Source organism: Gopherus flavomarginatus, chromosome 2 (assembly GCF_025201925.1).
Source record: "Gopherus flavomarginatus isolate rGopFla2 chromosome 2, rGopFla2.mat.asm, whole genome shotgun sequence".
Lineage (NCBI taxonomy): Eukaryota > Metazoa > Chordata > Testudines > Testudinidae > Gopherus > Gopherus flavomarginatus.
This window is the reverse complement of record NC_066618.1, coordinates 20,951,697-20,975,471: the sequence shown is the minus strand read 5'-3', so window position 1 is coordinate 20,975,471 and position 23,775 is coordinate 20,951,697. Positions and strand designations below refer to the sequence as shown.

Below are 23,775 nucleotides of genomic sequence, written 5' to 3'. Positions count from 1 at the left end.
ATAACAGACTTCACCCAGTCCACAAGAGATGAGCTGTTATGCAAAGAAAATCAGAGGGACCTTCAAACAGCTGGATGGATAGCAGAGTAGGTATCAACTGAAGTAGTCTCTTTTGGAAGATAGTTTGAAAGCCTGATACTGAACTGATGGCTATTGCTTGCTCTCTATTAATAGTATAATCTGAATTTAAAAGTTTCATTATATCTCAAATAGTAAACAGCTGGCAAAATTTTAAACTAGAAGGCAGCAAAACAAGCACCATAAAGCACAATAAAATTGAACTAGGCAATTATGTTAAAGTATTAGCATAAATTATGCTGTGATATTTGAACCCAATATAACCGAATAAGTTAGGTCTTCAGTCAGTTCACCAAGGTTTATAATGGAAACATCAAAAGATCTTTTCCTACCAGAGATGCAGGTAACCAAATCATAGAGTTAATACATCTCTTTCAACCCTAGTCTTCTATAATTCTATGATTCAATTTTATTTAAAACTGAGGAGTAGTTACAAGACTTACTCCCCAAAGACTGCACCCTCTAGTGGCCTGTTTTACAACAGATAAAATACAATTACTTTATTAAAAAGCTTTCACATTAAAATCATAGACCGTAATATAGCACAGAAACAAAATTCAGTTTTATTTATTCTGTGAAAAAGTGAACAGGTCTGAATATCAACACAATCTTACTCCATGACCTTGCAGGAATTAGGAAGCCTAGAAGCTTGGGGTTGCTGAACACTACCACTTGCTGACTGATAAGTGGTATAAACTAAACTTTAAAGGAAACTCAGCTATCTTGCCTGATGATAGCAGGCAACATGAAGTATACAGAATGTAGGTGTATGGGGAAGACAATAGTTTTTAAGGCACTGAACAACAATGTATAAAGATAAATACTTTTTTCCTTCAGTATTTTATGTTTCTATTTCCCCCCAAACTTGAAACCATTTTTTAGGAGTGTACAATCCTACATCACCTCAAAATAGGGGGTCCTCTGCAGCATTACAATCCTGCTCAGCATCTCAAGTCTTTAGTCTGTGAAAAACATTGTCAAGGTCTGCTTTGTGGTTTCATGAAGTCCTTATTTTCCATGCAAGCTTATTTGAAAATAAAACTATAGTTTTAATCTGGATTCTCTGGCTTGCAAAGTCTCGCTTACTAGTTCAACTCTTTCTTTTAGTAAGCTGGCTTCTTCAGCGCTTTCGCGTGCTTGTACGTTCTTCAGGAAAAAGTGGGAAAGGAAAAGCTTCAAACCTTCACGCAACATTCCTAATTTTGGGTTGTCAGTTAACCTGAAAAAGACCGACACACAAATCAGAAATAATTCGTTTCCTACTTTCCAACTGAACAATGTTATAAATTCTCTTATTAACAAGCGCAGGCCTCCAGTGGTTTGGCAAGCAGTTGAACATACTTCACATGCAACCTATTTTTTAAGAGACTTGACTTAAAATATTAGTTAGGGCATAGTCAAAAATGTAAGCAACGTGTGGCAAACCTCCCATACATTTTAACGGATGGAATAAAATTTGAAAGACAGTACATGGCAATACAGACTTTCCACTTTATGTGTAGTTCTACAAATGTAAACATTATCTTTTACTACTTTAGTATTTTTGGCCGATCTAATTCCACAGAATATACACTATTATCTCTTCCATTATTAAATATTTATATGGCACCATTTCCATGGCTCTTTAGAAACAAACTCAAAAAGCAAAGTTCCTTCCTGGAACAGCTTACACACTAAGGCCATGACTGCAGTACAAATACACAACATGTCAGGAGACCAGATTACCTGTGACCCTTATTCAGCACTGTTCCAATATGTAGAGTGGATGAGATCTTAAAAGCATTTTGACTGTAACCAAACTAATGTCATGGTCGCTTATACACAGCCGTCCATTGTGGGTATACAAGTGGAAGAATCAGGTCTAAATTTTAGCCACTTCAGTGCGATTAAGACATTTCCTCTGATTACCTCTAAAAGGTGTTCAGTTAATAACTCAGGCCCCATTAATATGAAGAATAGAGATTTCTAGATAAAATGCTGCAATGCTAGAGAGTGTTAACTTTCCCGATTAATTCCATTCTTTGCTTCTGCAACAGGGACATGTCGTAGCAAGAATAACTCTGCGATGTAACTGAAATCTAGTTCCACACATAGGGTAAAGATTTTTGGGGCGGCTGGTATGTCAGCTTAGTGCATTAACAGTTTTATTGTTCTTGCCTGACAGCAATAGTTGATGTATTGAGTATTTCAAAATTTGTATTAACGTTGTGTGTAAAATTCTATAATATATTTATACTGCAGTAGCACCTACAGACCACAATTAAAACAAGGGCAGCATTGTGCCAGGTGCTGTACAAACACATAAGAAGAGATAGACTTTTCACAAGGAAGCTTGCCTTGTAAGAAGTGAGGTGTCAAGGGCTTGGGGTAAGCAATGGATAATCAAAATAAATACAATAAGCAAATCCCTTGTGTGTCCAATCACCGCTCACCAAATGTTCTCTGGGAAGATCAACGATCGCTTACCTTCCAAAAATGGTGGTAAGTTCTTCTAAGTCTGTTTTTATTAATAGTATAGATAGCACTTGCCGCAAGAAGTGGACTTTGGGTTTATCTAGTTCACTGAATTCAACTACCTAGTTAACAAGACAGCAAATGTTAGACTTAACACTGAAGACCTAATTAACATACTTAGGATGCTTTAATATGTCTCATTCAGTAACTTATGATTATGCTCATTGCAGTGGCATCCAGGACCAGAGATAAAAAAATAAAGCAAATCATAAATTAAAAAAAAAATGCCTTGCATAATTTGAGAGTTTAGAGATGAAAAGCTAAGAATAATCATGGTAGTTCAATCCAAAACACCTACTGACCTCACATAGCTATTGAACAAGAGCGGCAACAAAACAGAATCTTGTGGAATCTGGCATGAGTGTGCACGCTCATTGCATGAGCAATCGTCCAACACTGCCTTCTAAAACCTCGCAGGAAGGAATGAAGCCACTGAAGACCAACCTGGTCACTTCTACCCGATATATTAAGGCAACCAGATACCCAGGAGATAGGTAACTTCAAAGTATTTAAGACAGAGTGGACCCAAAGGTGAATCCAAAACACACTTAATGCACAATAGTATTTTTAAACAATATATTTATTTACAGACATTACAATACTCATCACTGCAATATCTGAGTGCTCCCAAAGGCTGCTGGCAGATGCACTAAAAATCAGCATAGGCACCTGTGATGTTGCACTCCCATGTGATTTTATGAAAATATGCTAATGAGTATGAATATAATGTAACTGGAATATGCTTGATGCAAAAGGTCTCTCGTAAGGTATCATTACAAAGCTTATAATCTACTGAGTGTGTTCATCCTATTTGTATAAATGTATCATTCTTGTATCTGAAACTAGAAATATGAAATATAACTCTGAGGTCCTATTGTTATTATGCAAAGTGTGGGCCATTAATGGCGGTTTAGAATCTTGACGGCTCCCATTAACCAGGACAACTGACTGTAGATGGCTCTGTTTACTTGCAAGCCTTCCTGTGAGTCAGGCCTGGAAGAATGTCAGCTGGTACTGGAATCCATATTAAACCTGGTGCTTTTCCATTTAGAAGGAGAAATGGGGACCCAGAGAGACGAAAAAATTCATGCTTTGTGCAAAGGTATATAAGGGGGTGGAATAGAACACAGGGGGCTGCAGTAATGAGAAATCCCCTAGCTACCACCTGAGCTGGAGCTAACAAGAACTGTACCGGGGAAAGGATTGGGCTCAGACTAGAAAGGAGCCTAGTCTGTGAAAAAAGCTTATTGGAACATCTCTGAGGGTGAGATTGTATCTCTAATCAGTTTTTTAATGTATTAGGCTTAGATTTGTGTGTTTTGTTTTATTTTGCTTGGTAAATTACTTTGTTCTATCTGTTATTACTTGGAATCACTTAAATCGTACTTTTAATATTTAATAAAATCACTTTTGTTTATTAATTGACCCAGAGTAAGTAATTAATACCTGGGGGAGCAAACAGCTGTGCATATCTCTCTATCACTGTTATAGAGGGCGGACAAGTTATGAGTTTACCCTGTATAAGCTTTATACAAAGTAAAACAGATTTATTTGGGGTTTGGATCCCATTGGGAACTGGGTATCTGGCTGCTGGAGACAGGAGCATTTCTTAAGCTGTTTTCAGTTAAGTCTACAGCTTTTTGGGGATGTGGTTCAGACCTGGGTCTGTGTTTGCAGCAGGCTAGCGTGTCTGGCTCAACAAGGCACAGTTCTGAAGTCCCAAGCTGGCAGGGAAAATGGATTCAGAGGTAGTCTCAGCACATCAGGTGTCAGTCCCAAGGGGGTCTCTGTGACCCAACTCATCACAGCACCACACTTCTGTCCATATTAAGAATATTAATGCAGTGGCTATACCATACCCAGACTTCAGACTGAATGAGTTAGGATCTTAGGGCTCGTCTACAGAGAAGTTGGACTTCTTTACCTATACTGGTACAGTTAAAGTGATACAACTCCCTTAGTATATATGCTGTTATACCAGTATAAAAGCTGCTTTTTTCAGTAGAGCTTGTTCCTGTAAGGGAAGTGAAAAAAACACCCCCAAGTGCTGCAGTGTGCCAGTACAGACAGTGCACCAGCACTCCCAGCACTGACAGCTATTCCCCTTCTGGAGGTGGTTTTTTTATGCCGCGACTACTAACGCTGATAGTGAAGACGTGCACTACGTTATACCAGTTTAAGGCACCTTTATACCAGTAAAACTGCAACCATGCTAGGGGTTGTACTGGTATAGCTTTCAGAAAAATTATCACCCCCCGGCCCCCAGCTGACAGTCACACCACTACAAAAGCTATGGGTAGGCCAGGCTGACGAAATCAGTGGAACCCAGGTTCCACCCACAGCCTTCCTCAAAACAGGAAGGTTCGAGATAAGGAAGTAATAATCAAGGTCATTAGTATCAGGTGATGTTTTTTTGAGCAAGGTCTTAACCACTGTTTCAAAGGTTTGGCATCTTGCCCTCCCAAAAGGAAAGCAGTAACAATCCTTATCAGTAATGGCCTCAAACTTCACTGCTGGCTTTCAGCAGCTATAAGGAGCATGTGTCTGTCTGGTAGGGAATAGCCAGCAACTCCACCAGGACATCCAATATATGAAAAAGGGTGAAATTCCACCAGTAAAGACAGGATGAGGTTGGGAGGGGAAAAGTGTATTTCTTTAAACTCAAATTCTCTTTTAAAAAGGAACAATTAATAATTTACTGTTGTCTGCAATAGCCCAAATTCTGTTTATCTTCCAGACAGCCATCTTAAGTAGTTCTGTGACTTCCATTACCTGGGTATCGGAGCGCCTCACAGTCTTTTTAAATTACCTTAATCTCACAACACCTCTGTGAGGCATGGAAGTGATACTATCCACATTATACAGATGGAAACTATAGGATAGAGAGATTAAGTGACTTGTCCAGGGTTACACAGGAAATCTGTGGCAGGTCAGGGAATTGAACCTGGGTGTTGCAAGTCCCAGACTACCACCTTAACCACTGGGCCACAGTTCTTTTAAAAATAAATAAATAAAAAGTAAATTAATCTAATCTGTCTGGCCATTAGAACCACTTGTATGAAACTAAATCAGATCCCTACATTTGGGGCAGTACCTTAGCTAGGAAGTGCGGAATAATTTGTTTCAAAACTAAATAAGCAGCTCCAATAGAGATTAGATAACAAGGAACATGCACACATTTACCATAAAACTAACAAATGAGGTGGAAGTGCACAAATACTTTAATAGAGACTATGCTGACCTTGAGGACTGATAGGGAGAGTGATTTTGTCTTTAGCAAGTGGGCCAACAGAGAAACCAGGTTGGAGAAAGTAGTGGTTGACAGATTTCCCAAATCTCGGATTTTGTCCCATATACTGAACTGGAATGTCATCTAGGTGTCAGAACAAAAACAAATACAAAATAAAAATTGAAGTCCAATTAAAATAATATTATGTAATATCACAACAGGCTCTAAAAGCTACCTTGGCACCTTTTCCATTCAGCTACTAAGTACAAAACACATTATTAAGCTTATTTAATAAGGTTGTTTGATCATTTGCATGCATTGGAAGCCAAAATGAAAGAGATGTTACTTACCTTGTATAGTAACTGGAGTACTTTGAGACGTGTATCCTTCTGGGTCCTCTACTGGGGGTGCGCACTTGCCTTCCATTGGAGATTTTCGGCAGCAACGCCCTTTCAGTTTGCACATGCACCCTTTGCATTCTCATACGGCATACCAAGGATATATAGGCCTGCATGGGCGAACTGCCCTCAATTCCTTCTGCATCTCAAAGCCCCAAGAAGATCAGATGGAGGGTGGGTTGTGGAGCACTGACAGGGGCAAACATCTTGAAGAACTCCAGTTATTGTACAAGGAAGTAACCTCTCGCTCTTCTTTGAGTAGTGTCCCTACAGGTGCTCTTTGTGAGATGACCCTTTAGCAGTACCCCCTAAAGGAAGAGGGGGCGTCAGAACTTAGCTGAAGGCTGTATGTAGGACTGCAGAGCCAAAGGGAGCTCAGGAAGGTTTAGTGTCTGGAGAAAGTGTGAATCAAAGCCCATGTATTAGCCTTGCTTTTTTCCATTAACAGACATACTTTAGCAGGGCCATAGACACAGTATGATCTCATGGAAGGGGCAGGGTACATTAGCCACAAAACAGGAGAGTATGCAACCAGAAAACTACTTAGAAAGCCTTTGGATAGTCACCTTTAGTTCTGTCCACCATAAAAACAACCAGTCTCAGGGAGGTCACAAAGGTCTAGTCCTGTCCTGATAATAAGTCAATGTTCTCCTGATAGCTAAGTTATGAAGGACAGCTTCCCGTTTTGACTGATGAGGCTTGAGGTAGAATACCAAGAGATAAATAATACAGTTACTCCTCACTTAACGTTGTTCCAGTTAATGTTGTTTCGTTGCTAGGCTGCTATTAGGGAACAAGCTCGTTTAAAGTTGCACAATGCTCCCTTATAACGTCGTTTGGCAACTGCCTGCTTTGTTCACTGCTTGCAAAATTCTCTGGAAGAGCAGCCCCTCCTTGTGGGGATCAGAACTAGGGGGGGTCGGCAGCCCCTCCCACCATCAGCTCCCCTAAATCCCCTGCAAGGTATGTGGCTCGGCAGCTGCTCAGCTGCAGTTCAGCTGTCTCTCCTCAACTGCCCTGTTGCTCCTGCCCTGCCCTCTACCTTGGAGCTGCTCCCAGGAGATTCCTGCTTGCTGGCAGATGGGAGGAGAGGGGTGCTGATATCAGGATGTCCCCCTGCTTCCCTCCCGCCCCATACCCCCTTCTCCATAAAGCGGAAGAGGGGGACAGAGCTCAGGGACAGAAAGGAGGGAGCTTGCTGGAAGCTGTTACTTTCTGTCTGAACTGGCTGATCTGCTTAAAAGGGCAACATACTTGAAGTGCGTCAGCATACTTAAAGGGGCAATGCACATCTTTTTCTCCCTCTCACTCATGCATGCACCCCTCAGAACTTTGGAAAGTCAGCAGCTGTGCAGCCATGCATGTGCTGTCAGAAGGAGAAAGTGGTGCGCTCCAGCTTGATAGCGTGGGCTCATCATCATGTTCAGTTTTTGCAGGGAAGTGTTTGCAGCTACTGCCCTGCATCTATTGTGTTTCCTCACTCCTGCCTCAGTCCACGCTGCCTTGTAGAATGTGAGGCTACATTAACAACCTATTAACCCTTGAGGGTTCAGCCGAGTACTAGTTCATCATTTAGCAGCAAGGCATTCCCTGGGAAATATTTCATCCTCCTACTCCACCACCTCAACCAAACTTCACAATCATTCATTGCTGTGTACAATATTAAACTGTTTGTTTAAAATTGTTTAAAAGTTATACTGTATATGTATATATCTTTTGTCTGGTGAAAAAAAATGTCCCGGGAACCCAACCCCCCCCCATTTACATTAATTCTTATGAGGTAATTGGATTCGCTTAACATCGTTTAGCTTAAAGTTGCATTTTTCAGGAACATAACTACAACGTTACGTGAGGAATTACTGTAGATTGATATGAAAATCTGAAGTATCCGTGGATAAAAAAGCTGGATGTGGCTGACGAGAAAATCTTTATCTTTGAAGAAGACAGTATAAGGAGAGTTAGCCATTAAAGCGTCCAGTTCTGCACCTCAGGCAGTGGTAATAGCCACTAGGAATGCAGTTTTCATGGATAGGCTCATAAGTGAACAAGTTAACAGTTAAAAGGGTGGCTTCTTCAAAGCTCTGAGAACTAAATTAAAAGTCCCAAGTGGGAATAAGGTGTCTAACATTAGAGAAGAGGTTTTATAGATCCTTTATATATATCAACGTTACAAGGGAAGCAAACACTTAGAAACCTTTTACTGGAGAATAGAATGCTGTGATGGCAGCTTGGTGAACTTTAACAGAACTGTGTTTTCTTCGAAGTAAGCAAGCATTCTAACACCTCGGAGATGGGCGAGTCAATAGGAGACAAACTATGGTGAGTATGCTAGTGGTAAAACCTTTTCCATTTCTGAAGGTAAGTCTTTCTGGTAGAACCTTTTCTACCATTCAGCAGAACCTCCTGAACTGCTGTGGAGCAAGACTGTTCTAGCACTGAGAATCATCAGGTGCTAGGCACTGAGTTGAAATGTATTCAGATTGAGCTAAGGACATTCCCAGAGTCCTGTGTGAGAAGACTGGGTGTCAGTGGAAGATTGATGGCCAGTCAAAAGGAAAGATTTGCCAGGTTGGTGCAATCAAGATGACCGTGGCTTTGTCCTGCTTGACTTTGTTTAGGTTAGGACCCTGTGGATCAGCGAGTGTGGGGAAAATGTGTATAGGCGATTCTTTGTCCAGGAGATGAGAAAAGCATTCCACCAGAGAATGGTGGCAACCCAAGCCTCCCCTTAAACAGAAATATGTGCATTTCTAATCAGCTGTGGTGACAAAAAGATCTGCTTTTGGATAGCTCCAGGTTAAAAATTGTTTGAGTACAGATTTGTTTAGTTCTCACTCATGATTTTGAGCAAAGCGCTTGCTGAAGTTGTTGGCTATGGTGTTTTGGAGACTGGATAGGTAGACTGGCGAGATCAAGATATCATGGGCTATGCACCTGTCACGGCCTCTGCAGAGAGGGAAAGGGCTCTTGCTACTCCCTGTCAATTAATATAATACATACTGGCCTTATTTTCTGTCGTTATGTGAAATGATTGTCCTTGAATCACAGATAGGAAGTGGAGACAGGCATGTCTGACAGCTCTGTTCCAGAACATTGATGTGTAAGGTGGATTCTTGGACAGACCATCTGCCCTGGAAATTATAGTCCCTCCTCAAATGGGGAGCTCATCTTCAGGACATGTCAGAAACTAAAATGTGAGTGGGTGGAGGGTGGTTGAAGGGGACTCCAGGGAATATGCTTTGTCTGAAGTTTTTCACCATTGGAGAGAAATCAGAATATGACAGATAAAGAGCAGTTTGTTTAGACTGTCCCTGTTGGGTGTATAAACTGACCTGAACCAGGCTTGGAAGCAATGCAGGTGCAGTTGAGCATGAAGCATGAGAAAGGGTACCCTCTGCCATATGCCTGAGAAGTTGCAGGCATGATCTGGCAGTGACCTGAGGACTGATCTGAACTTGTGCAATCCGTCGTGACAGTGCAAGAAACCTCTGGCAGATAACCTCTGGCTGTGGTGGCATCTAGAATGGCCCATATAAACTCTATCCTTTGTGCAGATAGGACAACATGAGGGATGACAACATGAATCTCACTCAGCTGGAGGTTGAGACTGACCACTGCTAATTAGACACTAGTGTAAGAATGTCCCGGAGGAGCCAGTCATTGAGGTAAAGGAAAACAATTAACTTCCCCTGATGAAGTTATGCAACTGCCACAACTTCTGTGAACATTCTGGGAACAGTGGCTAACTCAAAAGGAAGGATGCAATATTGGTAATGGTCCTGCCCCACCAAGAAGAATAGAAATTTCTTGTGAGAAGGATGTACTGTGATATGAAAATACACATCCTGAAGGTCAAGGGTTGTAAAGTAGTAGATCTAGAGAAAGAACAATGTCAGTATCTTGAATTTCTGTACCTTGACAAAGGTATTCAGCATCCACAGATCTAGAATTGGTCTCCATCCACCCTTCTTTTTTGAGAACCAACAAGTATTTGGAATAAAGCCCTCTTGTGTTAAATGGAGTACATCAAAATTATAACCTCCAAGGCCCATCTGTTGAAGATAATCTGCATCCACGAGGTGTGAAAATGGGAGAGAGGATCACCAAAAGGTAAAAAATTGAGTAAAGTAAGATGGTGCAGCAGCAGGTCTGGATGAGAGGATTGTTCATGGCTCTCAACTGAGAAGTCAAAAGAAACATTTGGCCATCGTCAGCTGCTAATCAAAGTTGCTGTAGCAGTTGAAAATTATCCTTTTGAAATGTGGGTTTTTTTCTAGGTGGCTCTGGTGGTCTGTGAAAATGGAGAATTGGGAAGGGCATGATCTTTGCGCCATCTGAGATTGACTAAACCTCTTTTTATTTGCAGGCATATATATGCCCAGCAAATGAAGGATCACTCTGGAGTCCTTCAAGGCATGCAGCAAATCATCCGTAGTGTCACTGAATAACTTTAGACCACCAAAAGCGAGGTCCTCTACTGTGTTCTGGACTTCAGTCCTCAGGATTTCCCTGTGAAGCCATGATGCCCTGTAGAACAGATCCTGTGGATCCGTGACATGTCTCAGCTTTTAAACAGACCTGTAGAGGAAACCCCTTAGATATGGGTCAGTTTCAGCCAGTCCTTTTAACAACCCACGCATTCCACCCCAGACAGTTAGAGAACACAAACACCTCATGTCTCTTGCTCTGCCCCAAGAGTAGATTTAACTCTTCTGCAACCACTAGGTAACAATGCAAAGTATAGAGGGAAACTGATAATCATAATCTTAATAGTATTACAAAAATGCCTCACTTTGTCACATCCTGTACATGACTACTGTTGTAGCAATGGAATGAGCTGCCCTATCAGCTGAATCCTAAGAGATCTGCGGGGTTGTTCCAGCCAAGGGCTGCCCTTCTGCAATGATGGCTTGAAATGGTTCTTTGTGCTTTTGCGGTAGATGTTCAATAAAAGAGCTAAACTTCATATAATTAATGTGATTGTATTTTTTCAGAATCTCCTGATAGTTAGCAGTTGGGAACTGTAGGGTCACAGAAGAGTAACTCTTGACCCCCAAAAGATCCAAGTGCTTGTCAAGGGATGTAGGCTTTCAATGATGTTGCCTATGATGCTCATTTACTCTAGTGATGGATGCAGAATTTGGTGTGGGGTGGGAAAACAAACACCTTTGAGCCCCTAGTTGGGACATAATACTTTTTATCTGGTCTTTTTGCAGGGGGTGGAAGGGAGGGCAGTAGTAGGAGTCTGCCAAATGGACTTGGCAGACTCTTAATAGTCTTTCATTTATAGGAAGGACAGCCCATGCTGATGATGGTGTGTGCACAATGTCAAGTAATTGGTGTTGTCTCTCCTGCTCTTCTTCTAACTGGATCTGAAGGGTGTCTGTCACATTCTTCATCAGATCTTGAAACTTTGAAATCATCAATATGAAACGGTGAGGTGGATGACAGCTTCATCTGGAGAGGAAGAAGTAATATTAGACTGTGGCTTAGCCTCCTCATCTGATCTACTTTCCTGGTCCTTGAATGTATCCTCCTGCCTTAAAGATTGCTGTGGAGGAACAGAAGGAGTTGGAGAATGTTGTCAAAGGATGATCTACATGAGCACTGAGCACTTCAGAAAACTCTTGCTGGTAAGCTGCCAAGGATCTCAGTATGTCCACTGGGAGGATCATGCAGGAATGGAGGGGGCATGCAGGGTGGGATGTTTGGCAGGCTTTGATGGTAGAAGCCTGGAAAAGTCCCTCAACGGTGCAGGTTCCAGATAGTCAACACAGTCAGATGGTTAGCGAGTTTCAGGAGTTTAAGCTTAAAGAGAAGATTAAGGGATGACTTGATTACAGTCTATAAGTGTCTACATGGGGAACAAATAAAATGGGTTCTTAAATCAAACAGAGAAAGATATAATACGATCCAATTGCTGGAAGCTAAAACTAGACAAATTCAGACTGGACACAAGGTGTAACTTTAACAGTGAGAGTAATTAATTATTGGAACAACTTGGTTGTGGTGGATTCTCCATCATTGACCATTTTTAAATCAAGATAGGATTTTTTCCTAAAAGATGCTCTAGAAATTATTTTGGGGATATTCTCTGGCCTGTGTTATACAAGAGATAAGACTAGATGATCAGAATGGTCCCTTCGGGCTTTGAAATCTACAAAGAAGTAACTGGCCATCTTTCAGAACACATTGGTACTGGCAAAAGGTGGGGTACCACAGATCATACTGGTTGTGGTACTGAGAGTCTCAAACTCAACAGAGGAGACTCATGCTTCTCGGAAATGAGCAGATTCTTTGTGAACCTGAACTCTTGCAGTACCAAGTGAGGTTATATTGAGACCTGGTGAGACCCAGTCAGAGGTGTAAGGTACTGAGGATTGTATTTACTGTTCTGGTACTTGCTCAGCTGATGATCTAGGTGCCAGTGAGGTGGTGAAAGATGAAGAGTGCACTGCCTTCTTAGTAGAGTGCATAGATTTGGTAGTCTCTCACCCAAGTTTCAGTGGGACCAAAGCTTTGGTACAACGGAAGCGGACAAAGACTTAGGCATAGAGAATACCTCAGTATTGAGACCTCTGCAGACACTTTTGCAGAGTGGAGGGTCTCCGGCATGGTAAACCTTTCTGAGTGATCTTTCTGAGGAGACCTGGCACTCATCTTGGAGGAAGATTTTTCAGATTCACCTGTAGATCTCTGCTTTACGGTCCTGAGAACGAGCAAACCAAGGAAGCTGATAGGGCACTGTGGTGATTCAGAGGCATGTGCGCGTGTGTGTGGTGAGGCGTTCTGAGCCCAGATCTGCTGCAGGACGAACGGAGCACTCCATCATAAGGAGCTGGAGCTTTTTCCTCTGTGTTTCTTCGAGCAGCTCTTGAAGCTAGTGCAAATTTTGCACTTAGATGGTACATGTGTATCCCTGAGGCAGTGGGTACAGCACAAATGGCCATCAATCACTTGGGAGGGTTCCCGGCAAGTTTTGAAGCCTGGGGATCTACACATATCCCACAAAAGAGAATTCCTAAGGAAGGACCTTGCTGAGGACGAGGGGGAGGCAAGCCCAAACCCAGCAAAAAACAAAAAAGGAATTACCCAGCCTTCAAAAAAACAGGAACAAAATAAAGTAAAATAATTAAAATAATAAAATAAAGTAAGCAGAGATCTAAAATTGACCACAAAAGTAGAAGCTGCACTTAAGTGGGCACAAAAAATTGCTCCAGCTCAGGCTGAGGCTGAAAAAGAACTGAAGGCAGTTCACTCGCACAGCCCTATATATCTTCAAGTATGAGGCATGAAGATCCACAAGGTGCATGTGTAAGCTGATTGGACACTGCTACTGAAAAATCTTGGATTGAAGGCTATGCACACCTCAAGTGCAAGTAGGGACACTACTCAAAACAGTAGCAAACTTATGTTAGAAGTTGCTTTGTAGCTTGGAGATGATACAGATAGTGTTTAACAATCACAGAATTAAAATATACATCTATAGGTAAATCCAAAAGAAAAACCTGCAAGTGGTCCAATCAGTTTACATAAAAGCCTACTAAAAATGAAGCACACTTAACATATATTTTATTTTTTTTCATTTTTGTAAAAACACTATCAAACCTCTCATCTCTAACTCCTCCATCCCACAAGCAACATGTTTTAGAAGATACCAAAATAGACATGCTAACTGCAATACATAATTTATCCTGCTTACACAAATTCCATGGACAAATACCTGCTTAAGCCCTGTCTTAAATGGGGCTGTGTGTGGATCCGGGGTCTTCTCCCAGTCCCTCAGGATATATTTAGGGATTAGATAGAAGATTTTAAGGCTCATTTTTTCTGACTATGATGTTACATATTTTGTTCATCCAGTTACATTTGATGCATTAAAGTATATCTCTAGGACTAAACTCTAGCAATACTATTACCTTTTATTGGTTAAACATACATTTTGGAACTTTATACATATAAAACAGGATATTTTTGTTGAAAAAGCAAACCATGCACAAAAATATTCATCATAGTGTTACTTTCTTCATATGTTCTTTGTCAAAACACCAAAAGGTTCTACTCTGTGTAACAGACCTTTATAGTGACAGTTACTATTCATTTTTTTTTCCTTAAGAATAATAGCAATCTTGTAACTGCAGTAGAAAGACAGAAGCACCTCTGAATGGTTCAGTTTTTACAATCCTACCAACAATCCCTGAAAAGCAGCAGGGGTTTATTCTGGATGCAAGGAATTCTCTTTTAGGATATTTACACCTTCCTTTTCCATCACACAGTTTCCTTACTTTAGATCCTTCCCAAAGGCCCATTGTAACATACTGACCTATCCTTCTGGTAAGGGCATAGACACAGGTGGGCCACAGCTCACCCAATTAGCACCCAGGCCCACCCAAATCTGATATAAAAAAGATTGAACCAGATTGCTAAGAGAGCAGCCTTTTAGAGGCAGCAGCAGCTTTACATATTGCTCTGCTCGACTCTGCTTCCCCATCAACACAAGCTCAAATTCTGCCCCGTCATCTAGTCACTGGTCCCCAATTGGCTCTCAGTTCCAAAACTTTCAGCCAAATAAGGTTCTGGCCAGCCATTCACCCCCAATGTGGAGGGCATAACTCTGACAATGGGAAGGAAGTAACCAGAGCTGAGTGGTGTGGGATGGAGACGGCGCTTGTGTTGATGGGGAACAGAGCAAAGCCCAGGACTGGGAGCAGAAGGCCATGTGTCAGGTCGCAATGCCACTTATTGGCCTGACCACCTGTTGGTCACTCTCACAGGGGATGTGCTTCGGTTACAGGGAAAGGGCTCCCAAGCGGCTCTGCATTGGCAGAAGTGCAACCTGCCTTGCCCCCAGACATGGGGGGATGGATGGCCTCAATTAAATATGCAACATAATAATATACAATATAAATGATTTGGTGCGACGGCAGACCTTTGTTCACTGCCCACCACAAGTTGGGTCCCACCCAAATTTCCACTTCTAGCTATACCACTACCTTCTGGCCAGAAGTGGCTCAATAAGCTTCCTTAAGTGATGAGCTAGTCATCAGATTCTATTTATTTATAATAGTTGTGTAGGCCGAGAGACTTTTTCTGTGGGATTGTATGATGCAATAAATCTGTACAGCCAGAGTGACAAACCTCTAATAATAGAAATCCCAAAAGAATCTCAACTTCAACAGTACCACAACAAGGTAGGAACAGATCTTAGTTTACCTGAAATCTTCTATCGTATTCACAAAACTTGTTAGCCAAATATGCATAGAAGGGGTTATATGCCTTCTCCTGTAGGCAACAGTCAATGAGTACATGAACAATCTCTCTCTCTTGCTGATCTTTAAGTCCAAGCCTGCAATATCAATAACAGTAAAAAATAATGAATTGAGTTCAAACGAAATCTAACTGCCCTAAAGTAAGAGCCACTGGCAATTTCTCTAAACTAAGACTATTCTATTGCAACTGAAATGGAATCCTTAAAGGTTTAAATTGAAATAAGCTGTCAGCAGTAAAGGCCAACCCAGTTTCGTTATGGAGAATAACACTATATATGCGGCATGACGGAGTGACCCAAACAATCCTGGGCAAGAGGGGAATGACAGACATGCTATCAGTTTCTGTGCAGGAAAATGCAGGTGACATTCCACATTTGCACTTCCTGTCAGAAAGTGATACGGACTGGCACTGCAATCATGGAGAGCCAATCTGTCCTCCCATCTTCGGGAGGAGTCGTATTACTGTGGCAAGAGATGAGGCCTGGAGAACTGAGATGAACTGTACAGGGAAGAAGACAAGGAATGAGCTAAAAGCCTTGGGATCCCCATTCAAATTGGCTAATAGTCTTTACTGTGATTTTGGGAGGAAATGGCTGCTTTCACATACATCCTTGGCAGAGTTAATGGGGACAGACAGGTACCTGGAGCCCTTAAGTTCTATGAAAAAGCTATGACTGAGAAAGAAAACCTCTTTAAAACCCTTTTTGGTTGATGATATGAACCTTTTTATCTCTTTGTCACCAAGCCAAATCTACTCCAGATAGTGACTGAATATAGTGATTAGATGGTGGCTGGGTTATCTAAGTGAAGTGAGTTTGGTGGTTTCAGTCCAGTTCCTGATAGAAAACATCTATTTTAAGAACACCAACAATAATTACAAAAGCACAATCTGTACTTATTGGCACACTCGTTGGCTGTCTCAGCAGAAAGACCAATGACTGAATTGCCTTCTCACTCGTACAGCTGGCCCAACTAAAAGAGGATTCAGACACACTGGCAAGGAACAGTACCTTGTGCTGCACCTGTTCTGCAATTAAATATGATTTAGTCCTGAGTGCTGTCAAACATTTGGCAGCACTAAAACCAATTTAAAAGAAAAATGCTTAGTGTTATAATATAAAGAGTGTCAGTCACAAAAATTATTTGTATTGCTTTGAGATTGGACTTTCATCTGGCATTCATGTGGCTGAAACGTCCTGTCTGCCTAATTTTAGAATATAAGCTCCGCTGGGTCTCCCCTGTTTTATACAACACAGTGCAACCAAATTTTAGTTAGTAAGGATCTAAGTAATCTTAGATGGTTGTGTACTTCTCAGAAGATCAGCCACTGCATTTGTGCATACAAGGTTTACAATGAAAATACCATCACACAACCAAGATTAGAATTTAGGTTTATATAATACACATCTGGGTCTTTTTTTTTTAAATCACGTGTTTGTAGGAAGCTAAGACTTCAAGTTTGGTTGGCCAATGAGAAAGCACGATTGTCCCAATTTTCAGGCTGTGGTCTCATTCTCTCAAGTAAATGAAAATGAAATTTTGTTACCGCTCTGATTGTCTGAAATAATTTTTATGCATTGTTTGTTCTGTTTTGGGCTATTGGGACAGGGTTTCTCATTTTAATTCTCTTGTTAATGTGTCTGGCTCTTGGTTAGTCTTATATGTTTAGTATTGTGCTCATTTTCAAACGTTTTAGAATGCCATTACCAGTACCAGTTTGAGAAAATCAGAACTGAGACTAGGTTTTCAATTGAAGTAAAAAGTCTGACACACAGATAATATAATGGATTTTGATACTCTGGTTTGATACGTAGACTTGATCATACAGAACACCACTCTAGTCCTCACCTAATCCTACTAGATTTTGCTGTTCAGTAGTTTGTTAAAAGTGTATGTGTGCACACCCATTTGATATGGATTTCACAGATTTAAGTGTAATTTTAGAAGCAACCATTGATTCAGAGCACTCTTCTTTTCCGAACTCTTTAACTCTGTTACCATTACCATTTGCACATGGTCATGGTGTGCTAACAGTGAATGGTGCCAGCTGTAGCCCTGTGAATCTGTATTCCTATGTTTAGTGGCAGCTTGAAGCATACAGATCTGATTTTTCTGCTGTTTTGCCTTTGAAGACCTAGGGTATGGCTACACTCGAAACTTCAAAGCGCAAGTGTGAGTGTGGTCGCAGCGCCAGCGCTGGAGAGAGCTCTCCCAGTGCTGCACATACTCCACCTCCTCATGGGGATTAGCTTGCAGTGCTGGGAGCCGCGCTCCCAGCGCTGCGGCACTGTTTACACTGGCGCTTTACAGCGCTGTATCTTGCAGTGCTCAGGGGGGTGTTTTTTCAAACCCCGAGTGAGGAAGTTGCAGCGCTGTAAAGCACCAGTGTAGCCAAGGCCCTAGACATTTTTCCCCTTTCAAATATAAAAGCCAGGATGATCGTTCACTGCTGCGAGTTCCAGCATAAAACAGTTTAGCTTTTGTAAAGCCACAAACAACAAAAGATTCTCACCATAAAAAAGAGGTTTGAGTCGAAATGCTGATTAAGTCCACCATGAAATATATAATGCTCACAAATATGCATGTCTTGATCTCCTTACAGATAGGCACAATAGTAAGAGGCCAATACAGCTCTATCAGAAGCTCTTCAATGACATAGAAATCCTACAAAATGTGGAAACACGGCTAAATTGCTAAGGATGAGTACAAAAGAATAGCACAAACCCTTAGGGACAAATCAGAAAGGCGAAAACACAAAAAGAGTTACATCTAGCAAAGATGTAAAAAGGACAAATAAGACGAGGGTTTTTAAATACATTAAGAGCAAGAGAAAGATGAAGGAAAGGGTAGGTCCTCTCCTTATCAGGGAAAGAGAGCTACTAATGGACAACATCGAGGCTGAGGTTTTAATACCTACCTTGCTTCAGTCTTCTTTAAAAGGTTATTTGTGACCACATACTTAACACAATTAATATCAACAACAAGGGGTAGTGGTGGGAGGAATGCAAGCCAAAATAGTGAAAGAACAGGCTAAAGAGTATTTGGATAAGTTAGATACATTCAAGTTAGCAGGGCCTGATGAAATTCACCCTAGAGTACTTAAGGAACTAGCTGTAGTAATATCGGAACTGTTACCAAATACCTTTGAGAACTCATGAAGAACAGGTGAAGTCCCAGAGAACTGAAGAAGGGCAAACATTGTACCTATCTTTAAAAAGGGGAACAAAGAGGACCCACGGAATTATAGACTAGTCAGACTGACTTCAATACCTAGAAAGATACTGGAAGAAACTACTCAAAAATAAATTTGTAAGCACCTAAAGAATAACAGGGTTATAAGTAACAATCTGTACCCTGTGTTCACCCCTTTTATAGAATTATGATAAAGCTTGTAACAAAGCATGCTTTGTGAGGCATCATTAGAAAACTCATCATTTGCTGATCATTATTATCCTGATAAAATAGGTGGGCCTACATTGTATGTAAAGATATTAAATTCTACTGTCGGAAATTACTAAGACACGTTTCAAGTCTGAAGAGCAGTGACAAAGCAGTTCCCCAGAAACAAAAGGCTAGCTGACACCTCAGCCAAGTGTCAAAAAAATCATTCTTTGGCAGGAAAGAGGGTGTGGACAAAAAAAAAATAAATTCTACCTCTTGACAAAAACAGCTTGGGATTCCTGTCTACACAGACATTCTGTCTCCTGAGCCTTAGCTGGAGATGATTCTTGAAGAGAAAAAACTGTAAGAAGGGAGAGCCAAATGCCCCAAATTACTCCTCTCTTTCTCTCTACCCAAGGCATCCACAACATCTGAAGAACAAAAGAAACAACTTTTGGACTGGGGGAGGACCCATGACTGAAAGTAATTCAGCCAGTAAGATTACTGAAGCATGTCGTGAGAGAGACCTTTGCTTTGAATTCACTTAGCTTGTTAAGTTAGGAAATAGTTGTATTTTACTTTTATTTTCTTATAACCAGTTCTGACTTTTTGCCTCATTACTTTTAGTCACTCAAAATCTCTCTTTTGTAGTTGATAAATTTGTTTTATTTTTGATCTAAACCACTATATTTGAATTCAAGTGTTTAGGAAATGCCATTTTGGGATAACAGGATTTGTGCATATCATTTTCTAATAATAAAATGACAGACTTTATATGAGCTTGTATTATCCAGTAGCGAGCTGGGCAATACAAGACGCACATTACTGCCGAAAAGTCTGGGACTCGGAATTTGATGGTGTTGCTCTGTAGTGTAATTCATCGGTGCCTGGCTATAAAATTCATACAATCTAACAGTGATTTACATGCTTGAGGCTGGGTGTGAGCAGACAAGCAGTAGTAGCTCTCACAGTGAAGCAGTGTAAAAGGCACCCTAGGCTGGAGAATTGAGGTAAGACAGCTGTTCAGTAGTCCAGATTATATCCTAGATAATGTCACAGAGACCACATGGATTTGTCAACAACAAATCATGCTAAACCAATCTAATGTCTTTCTGTAACAGCATTACTGGCCCAGTCCTACATCACATTCTCATAGGGAGATGTGGTCCATATGAAATTACTGTAAGATGGATCCACAACTGATTGAAAAAACATACACAAAAAGTAGTTATCAATGGTTCGCTGTCAAACCGTGAGGACGTATCTAGTGTGGTCCTGCAGGGCTCTGTCCTGCCTCCAGTACTATTCAATATTTTCATTAATGTCTTGGATAATGTGGCGGATAATATGCTAGCACTGCGGAGGACAGGATAAGAAATCAAAATGAACTTAACAAATTGGAGAACTGGTCTGAAATCAACAAGATGAAATAACTGGCTGGGCAGTAGTACTGCAGAAAAGGATCTAGAAATTATAGCAGATCACAAAATGAGAGTCAACAATGTGATGCAGTTGCAAAAAAAGGCTAATATCATTCTGGGGTGCATTAACACAACTGCAGTATGTAAGACAGGAGAGGTAATTGTAGGAAAGTAGGAAAAACTTTCTAATGATAACATAGTTAAACACTGGAATGGACTTCCAAGAAAGGCTATGGAATCCCCATCACTGAAAGTTTTTAAGAAGAGGTCAAACAAATGTCATTCAGGGATGGTCTAGACATGCTTGGGTTTGCCTCAGTGCAGGGGGCTTAACTAGAAGACCTCTCAAAGGCCATTTCACCCCTATATTTCTATGATTCCACCACAGAAACCTAGATACTGCTGAAGTAGCTCACAGCAGCAGCAAAAGCTTGAGATTAACTCCCAAAAGGCATTTGCAAATAGTAAAACATATTTGAAAAATTTTGAAAACATATTTCAAAATAAATTGAAACTTTGAAAAGACAAGGATGGTCTTTTTCGATATTCAGAACTACAAGACTGAAGTTGCGGTTAATGCAGTGCACAACAACATGACACTTTATCTAACTGGTGCGCAGGCCAAGTTTAAACAGCCTATATTCACTGCTGCTTCACCTAAATTCTGGCCAGAAAATTTCTGAGTCATATTACAGTAAAAGCCATGTTATCCTGCACCGGTTAGGCAAAAATTCCGGATAATTAAGGGGGCTGGGGCATGGGAGAGGTGTGGGGCACAGCTCTGGGAGGGAATTTGGGTGAGGAAGAGGGCTCAGGGCAGGGGCATAGGAGAGGTTTTAGGGTGCTGGATCCAGGCAGTGCTCCCCGCATGCGGCTCCCCGCGAGTGGTGACATGTCCCTGCTGCTCCTAGGCAGAGGTGCAGCCAGATGGCTCTGTGCATTGTCCCCACCCCGCCCAAGCGCTAGCTCTGCAGCTCCCATTGCCGGGGACTGTGGCCAATGGGAGCTGTGGGGGCAGCACCTGCAGGTGGAGGCAGCGCTCACAGCTGCTTGGCGACGCCTCCACCTAGGAGCATTAGGGACAGGTTGCTGCTTGTGAGGAACCGCCAAGGTGAGCGCTGCCCGGATCCGGAACCCCAAAATGTCGGTTTCTAGAGATTTCCGGTTTATAAAGTGCTGGAAAACCTTGAGTATCACAATTCCTAAAAATGTTTTAATTCTCTATGTGACAGCATCAGCAGGTCTACGTCAACTTCACAAATCTGTCGTACACCCATTGTATCTGTCAGTGGCTCCATCAGCTAGCACAATAATAAGCACAGCTTTCTGTATAGATTTCTCAGACACTTCCATAAGGGACTGACCGACAAGGAAATTTAGATTTCTATAATTCTGGAAAACAAGTTTATGTTTATCATAATCATTATTTTAGCATATTCTTCTATGCCACATCCTTTCTGATTACTTGGCCCAGAGGCTTCAGCTGATATTAACACATACCTCTGGGGAAAAAAACTCAACAACCCACTCCTTACTCCTGAGTCAGATCAGTTTTCCTTGCTCCATTCTCACTTTGTCTCTCTGGGCACCCTCCCATCTGACGAGACTAGCCGTTCTATGCTGCTCTGCCTGATCACTTACCCTGCGCACAACTTCCCTTGCTCTCCCTAACTGGCAAGAAGGCAACATGAAAAGTTTCCAGCCCAGAAAGCACTTCTATTTGTCCCTAGGTTTCAACTGGTGTGTACTTACTTCAAAAGTTTTTCAAATGCATCCAAAAAGTCTTCACTACTCATCAAGACACAAAATATATTTCTCCTGATGTCCGTGTTCATTCTCTGCTTACGAGCAAGCTCCAACATCTTTGAACTCATCTGAAAAGAAACATATTTTTAAAGAAACATTTACTAACTATGCATTTTATTTTGCACTTGCTATAGGAAACCTATTTCAGTGAAACTTTTCTGATATGATTATATATACATACCTTGAATGAGTTGTGAAGCAACAGTTCAAAGACCTAGTGCCCTTACCACTGGAGATGAACATAAGGAGTATCAGGACTTGGCCTCCAAGCAGTAAGATCAGATAACTGACCAGTGACACTGGACTGAAAGTGATGAAATGAGTAGTCCTTCTCTAAAAGGCCATGCCCTTCTCACCATATTTCTATGCACTTTTAAAAACACTTCAACCACATGATTTCTAGGGGGACAGCTGGCTCCACCTATAAGACTTCAGACTGTGGAATCCATTTCCAATTTGAGTTCGCCTTTTCCATTTCACCTGACAATACACCACAAAATCTTTTACAAATCCACAAGGTGGAAAAGAGAATTTCAGGGCCAGGACAAGCGTAAGTCCAAATACTAGCCACAGTATCACAAGGATATTTGTTCACGTTTCTCAAAGACAAAATTGCCTTGGCTCTTTCAATGATTAATAACTGTCTTCATATTTACCTTTCCCACAGGCAGTTTGTGCTGAGTCTTGCTGCTAGTACTATCAATCATTGGTGCTCCGCTCCAAGATGACCCTACTATCCACCAACGGCCAATCTGGTCAGCATTGAGGAGAGATTCCAATGACACACGAAGTTGAGTCTCTCTTCCAGAGCCACCGTTATGAACCTTTTATAACAATAAAAAGTTTTCAGTTCTAAAAATCCTTTTTTTCCTAACAAAGGTTTTAGATCATGGCATAATTTAACAAGTTTCCCGACTATGCTCTCAGACGTTTCTCCCCACAACCCCTCTCTCCAAACAAAATCTGCCAAAATCAACATACTTCTCATTTATTTTGATTTACAAAACAGAGTGCCTAAACCCAGTAGCTCTTGAAATTTTTAAAAAAAGAATTCCAACCAAAAAGACAAATCCAATAGGTTATCTCCATCCACCAACTCAACACCTTCGTTCAAATTCTAATTTGGAGTTGCAAGTTAAAAATAAACTGTAATGTCCTATTTTCTAATGGACATTTTTGTTCACATAAAATCACCAAAAGTTTTGGTACAGTTAATACTTGATCAAGAAACGAGTGTAAGGGAAGAGGTGTTACACGTGCACTAGCAGAGCTGTGTAAAAAGGTTCTACAGCACCTGCTTGCAACATGTCTGTCTCTAGCCTACTGTATTAAATTCCTGACTTGTGTGTATTGTATTTACATAAATTTCAGGAAAAAAAGCCCAACAGTGAACCAGAAGAGTGGCATAATGGTGTAAGCCTGAGGTCTGAGATACATGGACTCTCTAGAACCAAACTAAAATCCCGAGGAGGGTGGCAGCTTCTCAATCTACAGAAGTACATATTTTACTTGTGGGGTTTTTCAGGTAAGATCTTAAAAATTAATGGCCTGATTCTTATAAATGCTGAGCATTCACAAATCCTGCTGAAGTCAATGGGAGTTGCAGGAACTCAACACCAGGGATGATATCTTGGTCTGCTCTGCACAAACATCAAAAGCACAGGGATTTGTCTCAGTGT

The 23,775-nt window shown here is 41.2% G+C and overlaps 1 protein-coding gene across 2 annotated transcripts in view; it reads right to left on the bottom strand.

The window, feature by feature from the left end:
* Window positions 1-618: 618 nt before the first annotated feature.
* NOM1 (nucleolar protein with MIF4G domain 1) overlaps window positions 619-23,775 on the bottom strand; it is a 30,639-nt gene continuing 7,482 nt past the window's right edge. Inside the window, exons 6-11 of one of the 2 annotated variants that reach the window (XM_050942235.1) lie at window positions 22,753-22,920; window positions 22,043-22,164; window positions 15,433-15,565; window positions 5,834-5,965; window positions 2,545-2,654; window positions 619-1,297 (exon numbers count right to left, since the gene is read on the bottom strand). In XM_050942235.1, coding sequence (XP_050798192.1) covers window positions 1,120-1,297; window positions 2,545-2,654; window positions 5,834-5,965; window positions 15,433-15,565; window positions 22,043-22,164; window positions 22,753-22,920 — 843 coding nt within the window. In that variant the 3' untranslated portion in view covers window positions 619-1,119. The remainder of the gene's footprint in view (window positions 1,298-2,544; window positions 2,655-5,833; window positions 5,966-15,432; window positions 15,566-22,042; window positions 22,165-22,752; window positions 22,921-23,775) is intronic. The other variant, XM_050942236.1, reaches the window with a different exon arrangement.